Here is a 12,142-nt window from a genome sequence, read left to right as displayed (position 1 = left end):
TGTCTTAGTGTACTAATTAGTATGTCCCTGATTATTTTTTTTTACTTTTGAACATTATTTTATTTGGTCATTTTCAAACATTATTCATTGAAAACAAAGATCATTTTCTTTTCCTCCCCCCCTCCTCCTGCCACCCCTCCCATAGCCGATGTGCGATTCCACTGGTTATCACATGTGTCCTTGATTCGAACCCATTTCCATGTTGTTGGTATTTGCATTAGAGTGTTCAGCAAGTCCTGATTTGTAAAGGTGATAAAACTGAGGCCCTGAGTGGTGATGTCACACAGGTAATTAGCAGACCCTGGACATTTCTGAATTCAGTTCTTGTGCCTCCAAATGAGACATTCTTTCCACTGCATTGTGTTGCCTCTTACTTCTAGATGAATCAATGCTACTAAAAATTTGCTCTTATCTTTAGCAAATAGTCTACAATTCAATTTATTCCATCCAGCATAGCTTTAAGAGAAAGTACCACGCCTATTCGCCATAACTCTTTGAAGCAGGAAGAAGAATGGAGGGACAAGAGGCTATGATAGGAGAGAAAATATACACACACATAATATTGTCTGAAGTCAAAGCATTTAAGTCTATTCCTTTACCCACTCTTTAGTTAATATCCAGCCCCTTCTACTCAGAATTCTCAGACATGTCCTTCTATTATTAAATGAAGAAACTAGCATATATTATGATGTAATCAGGACCTTGTGAAGAGTATTGAGGAAACATTATGAGGTCAGGGCTTTCCCTGAAGGGGTAGCCGGGATGTAGGTCTGGTTAATCCAAAGTCATCTTTCCTGCTAACATCTCAGCAGCACATCTTGTTCCCACTATACAGCATGGAATTTTAAGACCAAAGGAATGAACATTAGAATAAAAACTTAAAGATTGGGGAACACTATTACAACGGGAAGGATTTTAAGATCATCAGATTTATTTCCATCTAGAAACAAAGATACCTCTATGCCTCCATGGAGAACACCAAAGACAACAGCAGTTTAAATGAGTATAACAATTTCACAGAGGCCTTGAAGAAATTTGGGAAGTTAGTAGAAAAAACAGTGATTCAGAAAAAAGAGGAAAGACTGGGCACATATGTCAAAAATGAAGGTAAGTTCAGAAATGTTGAGACTTTTCACAAAATACCCCAAATCAGGCTGATTAAGTTAGTAGACAGCAAGGGTTCCAGGGTCCTGCTACATATCAGTGCCTGAGGTTATAATATTCTTTTTCAAATTATTCTATGGGAAAAAAATCAGAAATGGGTCAGATCATTTTCAGTTCAATTTGTGCTATCCTCTTCTGAGAGTTAGAGTTAGGCTTAAGAGCATGGTTAACATCACAACCTTATCATTTCCCACCTTTCTTGGGGAACCCCCTAAGATAAACTAAATCCACTCAGTTCAATTTTCTTTCCCCAAAGGTGGTCAATTGAAATCCATATCTTCAAAGCTTGTATGAAGCATCACAGTAACAGGGATGCTACAGACTCCAATTTGAAGTCAATAGTTTTGATTCTTCAATGACACCAACATTTAGGGTTCCTTAAATGATTTAAAAGGACAAGAGGCCAGTTCATTTACCTTCTTCAACTTACTCATTTGAAAAATGGCCATCTCTGTAGTACCTAAATCATAGAATTGTTATGAAGATTGAATTAGAATGATATATATGACAAATAATATGTACAGAATGCTTTGCAAACTTTTAAAGAGCCATGACCATGTCTTTTATTGTTGTATTTTTTTAAACCCTTACCTTCCGTCTTGGAATCAATACTGTGTATTGGTTCCAGGGCAGAAGAGTGGTAAGGGTTAGGCAATGGGGGTTAAGTGATTTGCCCAGGGTCACACAGCTGGGAAGGGTTTGAGGTCAGATTCAAACCCAGGTCCTCTGGTTCCTGGGCTTGGCTCTCAATCCACTGAGCCACCCAACTTCCCCCTTATTATTATATTTTGAATAAATTCCTTGAAAAATGGGAATTTGGGAGGGTAAGTTGTTTAAGTGCTAATAAGATGAAATTCAATAGGGAAGAATTTTGTACTTGAGTGCCAAAAGTCAATTTCATACATAGTAAGTTAGGGCAGGCATAGAAAGACAGAGGCTGTTTTGATTTTTTTTTAAAGCCTAGACTGACAAACAGTTTGAAATGGAAAAACCACAACAACAACAACAACAACAACAACAACAAAAGCAAATTCAAATTTGGTAGTAAGAGAAATATAGCTTCCTGGAATAAGATTGGTAATAGTCCCACTGTACTGTGTACTTATCAAACTTTACCTAAAGTATTGTGCTCAATTCTGGGCACCATGGTTAAAAGGGATATTAATAAGTTAACAGTGGCTAGAGGAGGGCAACGAGGACTATAAAGAGTGACATGTTAGGTGAAGACCTTTCAGGCTTTCTTAAGAGAGTCTGTTGAAGGAAATTGTTTAACCTGGAGAAGAGAATACCTGGGAGAAGGGGGCATGAAAGTGAGATGTATTCAAGCATTTAAAGTGCTATTATATGGAGGACTGATTAGATTTATTCCATTTGGTCCCAGAAGGCAGAATCATGTGAAATGTTGGTGAAAATGGCAAAAAGGCAAATTTAGGCTTGACCTAAGGATAAAGCTTGTAATAATTAAAAGTATTGAAAAATCTACTTCTGGAGGTGGTAGCTCCCTCTTTGGGGATGTTCAGATGTATGATCACTTGTTGGGTTTATTATAGTGAAGATCCTTTCATATCTGAGATGGACAGAATTCTCTTGGATCATTGTATTATTGAGAATAGTCAAGTCTTTCACAGTTGGTCTTGGCTGCATTTGTTTTGGTTATAAAAAGCCTTTTAAATCAATTAATCAAACTTACATATTTTTATCTTGTAATGTTATGTATCTCTGATTTGGTCTTAAATGATTTCAATATCCTTAATCTGACAAACTATTCTATGTTTCCCTAATTTGCTTATGATATTACTCTTTATGTATAAATCCTATGCCAGTTTTGATATCTTGGTATAGGGCAGTGAAAGTGAACCTTTTAGAGACTGAATGCCCAAACTGCAACCTTCGCACCACATGTGAGCCCCCTGTCTTAACCCAGAAAGGGGAGGGAGGAAGTGCTCCCATTGGACTGCTAGGTAGAAGGAGTGGGTCATGTGAAAACTGTCCTCAGGTACACATGCAGAGGGAAAAGGGAGCAGCCCCCTTGAACCCGCTTGCTGTAGGTTCACCAACATAGGTATAGAGTGTGAAATATTGGTCAAAACTAGTTTCTGCCATACTGTTTCCCAGTTTCCTTAGCAGGTTTTGTCAAATAATGAATTCTTGTCCCAAAAGCTGGGATCTTTGGATTTATCAAATACTAAGATAGCTAAGGTCATTTACAACTCCATATTGTGTACCTAATTTATTTCTTCCAGGTGAAATTTATTATTTTTTCTAGTTCTAAAATAAATTTTTGGTAGTTTTATACAACATTAAGCAAGTAAATTAATTTAGGTAGGATTATCATTTTTATTATATTGATTCAACCTACCTGTGAGCAATTAACATTTTCCCAGTTGTTTAGATCTGATTTTATATGAAAAATGGTTTGTACTGGGGTTCATATAGGAAGTCTCTGAGGCTAGAATTGAAACCAGGACCTCCCATGTCCAGGCATGGCTCTCTATCCACTGAGCCACCTTGCTGTCCTGGGTGAGATAGATTTCTATACCCAACTGAGAATGGATATTATTCCCTCTCTAAGCTAATTCCAATATTAGTAAGGTTTAAACATTGCCTGTTAGTAGCCCATCTTCCCTTCCATTGTAATAACTTTTTGTGCATCTTCAAGTGAGATCATTTACTTCATTCTACCTCCCCTTCTCCTCTTCTCTTAAGGCAATCCTCATCCCTTGATTTTTTTTGGAGAGGAGAGTGTACCATGCCATCATAGCCAACTTATTCCTGTACCCTCTATCTATGTGTACCCCTCCTTACTTCCCTAATAATGATAAAATTCCTATATGTTACAAGTATCTTCCCATATAGAAACTGAAACATTTGACTTGATTGAATCCCTTAAATTTTCTCTTTCTTGTTTACTTTTTTATTATTCTCTTGAGTCTTACATTTGAACACCAGACTTGTTGTCCAAGTCTGGTCATTTCATTAGGAATGGGAGACTGGTTAATAATTAACTTAGTTTAGGAAAGAGCAAGTCCTGCTAAATTAATCTCTTCTTGTGTCAAAATGACAGAAAGATTTAGGGAAAATGATAAATGTCATGCACTTTAACTATAACAAGGATTCTTAATCTATTATGTACAATCTACTTATCAATAAACTTCCAAATGTACAGTCACAATCAAAGAATGACTGGCATTTATATCTAGCACTATAAAGTTTGCTTTTATTATTAAACATATATAAAATATTTAATTTGTCTTTCAAAAAGTCCTGTGAGGTAGACACTGTAGGTAGTAGTATTATTATCGTTCTCATTTATAGATGTGGAAAGTGAAGCTCAGAGTGGTCAGGTGAACTTCATCCCATATCTGTACAGCTAGTAAGTGTCAGAGGTAGGAATTAGATACACAGCTTTCTAATTCCAAGTCTAATCCTCTGCTGTATCAGGCTGACTCTGGGGAAAAATATTTTTTCAGTGTAGTAATACATATATATTTAATACATGTTATTTCAGGTTATAGGAGTTATGTTTGATTATTTACAGATTTATATTTGGATCTCAAGACCACTTTTAACACTTCCAGAATTCCCTGAGATCTATGGCATATAGTGATCTACCATCTAGTAATTCTGCTACCAAAAGGTCAAAGAGGGCTGCCTAGAATTAAAAAAAAAAATTTCTTTTTTATAAATTCTTTGCAAATTAGTCTTTCAATATTTAGTTCCAGAATATTGACAGCAATCTAATGCCATTATCAAAATCAAGATGACACTTGGAAAGTAATTTTTAATAAATTAGTCTGTGCTTATTCACAAATTATCGACAAGAGTTGGTCTGGGATTCAAAACCTTTTAATCATCTTGTCAATGATTCAAACAATAACCTAGAAATCATTTTATACATCTATCCATATATGTGTATATAAATATATATATATAAATTCTTGTCTTTATTTGTATCAAGCTTATACTGTGTATTGGCTCCAAGGCAGAAGAGAGGTAAGGGCTAGGCAATGGGGGTCAACTGACTTGCCCAGGATCACACAGCTGGGAAGTGTCTGAGGTCAGATTTGAACCTAGGACCTCCCATCTCTAGGCTTGGCTCTCAATCCACTGAGCTACCCAGCTGCCCCCTATCAACAAGCTTTTGATAAGTATGAGATAGAAGCATATCTCGTACTGTTAAGTTTCTGTTCACTGAACCAGTCTAATCTTAAAAACCTAAGTCTAACTCCTTCTGTCACTTAGCTTATTACTCTGAGATCTATTTATTGTCAAATTTGGCAGCACAGATTTCCATATTATATCAGACCTTATATGGTTACATGATATTTTAAAAAATTGTCCTTTTAAAAGAAGTCTCTCTAAAAGAATCATTATAGACCACCATGGTAGGCAGACTACTACCAATGGCTGAGACCATTCATATCAAAAAAAGAAATAAACTAAGCCTGGCTTTTCCCTTTGAGGAATCATATTGGGGAGGGAAAGTCCTTCCTATTTTATGAGAGGAGCTATTTCAGAGGTGCTAGGACATTTAATCGGAACATTTTGAAATACTGTAATTCAATACTCAGTTAGGACTGAAAGGAAAGAATTTTTAAAATCTGAATATCTGCTTTTGAAATTGAAATTGAAATAAAGTACTAAAAAGATGAGGTGGTACATGTTAAAATAAATAATGTGGAATAGTTGACACAGGGCTGATATGAGGGTCAGAAAGATCTGGCCTGAAATCTCACTTCTAATACTTTATTAGCTCCATGAACCTGCTTCAAGTCGCTTTTAATTCTCTGAGCCTTCTCTGTAAATAAGGGAGATGAACAAAATGGCCCTTAATGTCCTTTCCAACTCTAAGTGTATAATCTTAAACAATAGGTTTTTTTGGCACATTTGATAACAAAGTACCTGTAATTCTTTGTTTCCATACAGATTTTATTGATTATGACAGGTTCTATACGGCAGTGTGGGACCTCTTTGGTCCAGAAATAAAGGCCCAAGATGTGAAAAGTTTTTACAGGAAACTCAGCAACAATCCAGATGCACCTATAGACTGGTGTGAGGTAAGAATTTTTATATATATTTTGTGAAATCTCTGTGAAAGGGGTAGGCAAAATGCCATTTATTTACATTGATAATTTACAATTTACATTGATAATAATCTATTGATATATGTCAAATTGTTTATTACAGAAAACTTGCCCACAAAATAAGTCAGTCCAATGTTTTCTTGTCATTAATTACTCAACAAGTTTTCCTTTTATTAAATAAGGAAATAAGCAACTCTTGAATTCAGAGGAGAAGAGAGGGGCTCCTCTTTCTACAGTCTCTCTGATATTTCTGGATAAGAGTCCTTAGGTATCAAATACAGAAGGCACTTCTTATGTAACCTATGGATTTCTTTTTTAACCTTTCATAAATTTATAGGTAGTTCATCTTGGTAGAGAGCTAGTCTACTAATGGTGTGCCCCTTCCATCTCAGAGAAGTTGCCAAAAAGGGAGGTTCCTCACCAAAAATTCAATACACCAATGAATCCTATCTCAGATCCTTATTAGTTGTGTGACTGAGCAAATCATTTTTTTTTATCTCTCTACCTTATTCGCCTCATCTGCAAAATGGAAAAATGGCATCTACCTAACATATGTAAAAATACTACAAGCCTTAAAACCTTGTTGTAAATGCTAATTATTATATGGGCCAGTTCTCAGAATAATCCTTCATAGAGATGACTGTTCAATAATCATGCCAGGAGAGTTGCATGTAGGATGGTATGATGGTAGAATAAAGGATGTTATGCTCCCCTTACACACACACACACACACACACACACACACACACACACACACACACACACATGAAAATAAATCCCCTCAAAACAAAGGAAAGTTGGAGGAACATGTCTCACTGGGGTAAGAGGAGATAGTAACCCAGATAGAGTGGCATCTGTGAGAACCAAGAGAACTCGGAACAGCCTCAACACACTGCAACTCTACTGGGGGGCAGACAAGTTGTACAATGGGAATGAGCCCAGCCCAAGCCACTCTACACAGGTATAGAAGGCAAAGAAGTCAGGAAACCTACAAACTCTTGCATGGCAATGGAGCCCTGAAGCTACAAGGGAGCAGAAAGGGGGAAATGGAAATTCAAGAACCTACTCACTTTCACATGGCAGCAGAGTACTTGAGGTGGCAGAAACAAGAGCAAGGGACCTGTCCAGCACAGACTATTTGGCAGGAGGAGGGAAGCAGCAGAAACAATGAAGGAGTTGGTTGCACAGACTGCTGAATATATTTCTGGACAAAACAGCTGCAAACCTTCCCAGAGAAAGCCAGCAGGACCATGACCTTGAAATGGAAAAGGATAGTAGAGTGGATTAAAAATCAGAATCCCACAATATGTTGTCTACAAGGAAAAACATTTTAAAAAGGGAGATAGAGTCAAAAAGGCTAAAGCAGAATCTATTATGCATCAGCTAAAGTTAAAAAAAGCAAGGGCAGTGATTATGATCTCAACACAAAAGTAAAAACTGATCTAACCAAAAGAGATAAGGAAGGAAATTAAATCATGATAAAAGGCACAATAGATACTAAATATATTCACCAAATGGCATAGCATCCAGAATTCCTAAAGGAAGTTATGTGAGTTATAGGAGGAAATAAACAATAAAATGGTACTAGTGAGAGAAATCAATTTTCCCTCCCAGAAGAAGATAAATCCAGCCAAAAAATAAACAAGAAAGAAGTTAAGGAGATAAATATAACTTTTTGAAAAATAGGGTATGTTAGACCTCTAGAGAAAACTAAATGAGAATAGAAAAGAATACCCTTTTTTTTCAGCAGTACATGACACCTTCACAAAAAGTGAACCACATTATAGCACATAAAAACCTTACATCCAAATATAGAAAAAGAGAAATATTAAATGCATATTTTTCAGACCATAATGTAATAAAAATTATACTCAACCAAGGGCAACAGAAAGTAAAAATTAATTGGCAATTAAAATATTATCCTAAAGAATCAATAGGTAAAAAAACAAATCATAGAAAAACCAACAGTTTCATTAAAGAAAATGACAATGAGGACATAGCATACCAAAATTTACAGGATACAGCCAAAACAGTACTTAGGGAGAAATTCATGTCTATAAATGCTTACATCAATAAAATAGAGAAAGAACAGATGGATGAATTGGGAATGCAACAAAACAAATGAGAAAAAGAAAATTAAAATCCTCAATTAAACACCAAATTGTAAATTCTGAAAATCAAGGGAAAGATTAATTAAATTTAAAGTAAGAAAACAATTGAATCAATAAATAAGACAAGGAATTGGTTTTATGAAAAAATAAATAAAATGAATAAATAATTGGTTAACTTGATTAAAAAAGAAAAAAGAAAACCAAATTACCAATCTCAAAAATCAAAAATACAAAATTATAACCAATTTTTTTGAATTTTGAAATTAAAGCAATTAAATGAAGTTATTTTGCACTACATATGTCAATAAATTTGACAATTTAAGTGAAATGGATGAATACTTATACAAATATAAGCTGCCCAGATTAACAAAAGAGGAAATAAAATATGGAAATAATCCCATCACAGAAAAAGAAATTAACAAATCATCAAAGAACTCCCTAAGAAAAAAGCCTGAGGACCATATGGATTCATGGGTGAATTCTATGAAACATTCGAAGAATAAGTAACTCTAATACTACATAAACTATTTAGAAATGAGGAAAGAAGGAATCCATCCAAATTTTTTATGATGCAAATATGGCATTGATACCTAAATCAGAAGAAGCTAAAACAGAGAAAGAACAATAAACTATAAACTATAAACAATAAACTAATCTCCCTAATGAAAATTGATGCAAAATCTTTACATAAAATATTAGCAAGGAGATTAAAACATTGTATAATAAGAATCATGACCAATGATCATGTAAATTTTATTCCAGGAATGCAGGTTTCGTTCAATATTAAGAAAACTATCATCATAAATGACCATATCAAAAACAAAACCAACAGAAACAAAATGATTATTTCAATAGATGCAGAAAAAGCATTTGACAAAATACAATAACCATTTCTTATAAAAAATATTAGAAAACACTGAAATAAGTGTAATTTCCTCAAAGTGATAAATTACATCTATCTACAACCAACAGCAAGCATTATCTGCAATGAGGATAAACTAAAACCCTTTCCAATAAGATCAGGGGTAAAGCATGACCACCCCTATTATTTAATATTGTACAAAAAATGCTTGATATAGCAATGAGAGCAGAAAAAGAAATTGAAGGAATTAGACTAATCAATGAAGAAACAAGGTTATCACTTTTTGTAGATCTTATGATGATATATATATATATAGAATCAACCAAAAAACTAATAGAAATAATTAACAATTTCATCAAATCACAGGATACAAAATAAACCCACATAAGTCATCAGCATTTTTGTTTACCATAACTGAAATCTAACAGCAAGAAGTACAAAAGGAAACCATTAAAAATATCTGTAGGTGGCATAAGATACCTGATAGTATATCTACCAAAACAAACCCAGCAACTTAGTTAGATCTAAATAATTGGAAAAGCATTAATTGCTCATAGATAGGCTGAACCAATATAATGAAAATGGCAATACTACCTAAATTAATTTATCTATTAAATGCCATACCAATTAAACTACCCAAAAATTATTTCACAGAATTAAAAAAAAAAAACAACAAAATTAATCTGGAAGAATAAAAAGTCAAGAATATCAAGGGAATTAATGGGGGGGGGGAGTATATGAAGGAAGAAAGAGTCTGGCTGTATCAGATATCAAAGTACTAAAAAGAGGTAATCATCAAAACAATCTGGTATTGGCAGAAAATAGAGAGGTGGATTAATGGAATAGATTAGGCAACCAATATATGAACAGTTAATGTCCATAGCAACTTAGTGTTCAATATTTCCAAAGATCCAAGATTTTAAGGAAAGAATTTTCTATTTGGCAAAAACTGCTGGGAAAACTAGAAAGCAATATGGCAGAGACTAGGTGTGGATCAACTTCTCACACCATATGAGGATAAAGTCAAAATCGTTACTTGATCTAGAAATGAAGGGTGACACGATAAACAAATTAAGGGAAAAAGGAAAAGTTTATCTTTCAGATTTATGGAAAAGGGAATAATTTATGACATAGAGAACCTTATAAAATGAAATAAATAATTTTGATTACATTAAATTAAAAAGGGGTGGTACAAATTAAAATACTGCAACCAAGAGTAGAAGGAAAACAACAAATTTGGGGGAAATTTTTATAGCAGGTATCTCTAACCAAAGCTTCATTTCTCAAATTATATAAAAAACTGAGTCAAATTTTTAAGAATTCAAAGCATTCCTCAATGAAAAATTGGTCAAAAGATATGAACAGGCAGTTCTCAGAGGAAGAAATTAAAACTCTTCATAATCATATGAAAAAATGTTCCAAATCACTATTAATTAGAGAAATGCAAATTAAAACAACTCTGAGATACTACTTTATACCTTCTAGATTGACTAACATGACCAAATAGGAAAATGATAAATGTCGGCGAGAATGTGGGAAAATCAATAAATTAATACACTGTTCATGGAACTGTGAACACCCATTCTGGAGAGCAATATGGAATCGGGCTCAAAAAACTACAAAACTATGACCCTTTGACCCAGAAATACCATTTCTGGATATGTATCCTAAAAAGATCAGAAATTAGAGAAAAGGACCTGTATCAAAATATTTTAGCAGCTTTTTTTTTATAATAGGGGCAAAGAACTGGAAACTGTCCATTACTTAGGGAATAGATGAACAAATTGTGGTTTATAGTTGTAATAGAATACTATTGCACCATAAGGAACAATTAACAGGATGAGTTCAGAAAAATCTGGAAAGACTTTCTTTATATGAAGTGATGCAAAGTGAAGAGAACAGAATCAGGAAAACAATGTATGCAGTAACAAGAAATATATGATGATCAATTGTGAAGGACTTAACCATTATCAGCAAAGCAAGCCTGCAAGATAAACACAAGGGATTCATGATGAAAATGCTATCTACAGTCAAAGAAAGAAATGTTAAAGTTTGATTGCAGATCAAAGCATGCCATCTTCCACTTTATTTCTTTCATGAAATTTCTATTGTGTCTTCTAGCATGACATGAGCAATATGGAAATATGAATTACATTTAAGTATGGCTATAAACTATATCAGACTATTCACTGTCTCAGGGAGGAAGATCTAAATTTTAAAATATCAAAAAATTGTCAAAAATGTTTTGAAATATGTAACAAATTTTTTTAATTAGAAAAAACTAATTATGCTGGGACCTTCTGAACTCTAAACAACTGACTTCAAAAAGTGAAGAAATGGGTTAGAAATTAAGAGAACTGCATTATGTTGAAGGAATATAGATTTATGGTATTTAGGGTAAAATTACACATTTGAGTAATAATAATACCAACCTAGAATTCTGAAAATCTATATACACTGTGAGTAAGTAGCTAAGACTTCGGTTTTCTACAATATTGTGACATATGACTCACTAGGCTTTATATGTGTCATTAAAATGTGCCAGGATGATTTACCTGGATTCCATTAAACCAGATAGCCTTAACAAGGAACAATCACATGAGAAGGATACACAGAAAGACAAGAAAGAGTGGTGGTTGTAGTTTTTAATACTTAGTCCTCTAGCTGAATGGGCTAGTATCTTTCCAAAGACAAAACACAGAGGGCAGCGATTGACAAAACTTTCATTGCAGAGGAGTCCTGGGTTTGAACTCCAATTCTACCATTCCCCACTTTGGACAAATCCCTTTCTCTACCTCTCTGGGACCTGACTTCTTGACCAGCAAATTAAAGAATTTGGGCTTCCAAATTTTAAGTCCTATAATAAACTATTTGATCATGCCAACTCCAGATGAGATTTGTAAGATAAAATCAATTGGAAA

The 12,142-nt window shown here is 34.1% G+C and overlaps 1 protein-coding gene across 5 annotated transcripts in view; it reads left to right on the top strand.

Moving 5' to 3' along the window:
* The first annotated feature begins 744 nt into the window (after positions 1-744).
* Positions 745-12,142, top strand: part of WDR64 (WD repeat domain 64) — a 229,641-nt gene continuing 218,243 nt past the window's right edge. For 2 of the 5 annotated variants that reach the window (XM_007481554.3, XM_007481553.3), the window contains exons 1-2: positions 746-1,107; positions 6,091-6,221. In XM_007481554.3, the coding sequence (XP_007481616.1) occupies positions 969-1,107; positions 6,091-6,221 (270 nt within the window). In that variant the 5' untranslated portion in view covers positions 746-968. Of the gene's footprint in view, positions 1,108-6,088; positions 6,222-12,142 lie in introns of those variants that run through there. The other 3 variants (XM_056816073.1, XM_007481555.2, XM_016430227.2) reach the window with 2 other exon arrangements.

This window comes from Monodelphis domestica, chromosome 2, assembly GCF_027887165.1.
Source record: "Monodelphis domestica isolate mMonDom1 chromosome 2, mMonDom1.pri, whole genome shotgun sequence".
NCBI classification, from domain to species: Eukaryota; Metazoa; Chordata; class Mammalia; order Didelphimorphia; family Didelphidae; genus Monodelphis; species Monodelphis domestica.
This window is presented reverse-complemented; position numbering and strand designations above follow the sequence as displayed.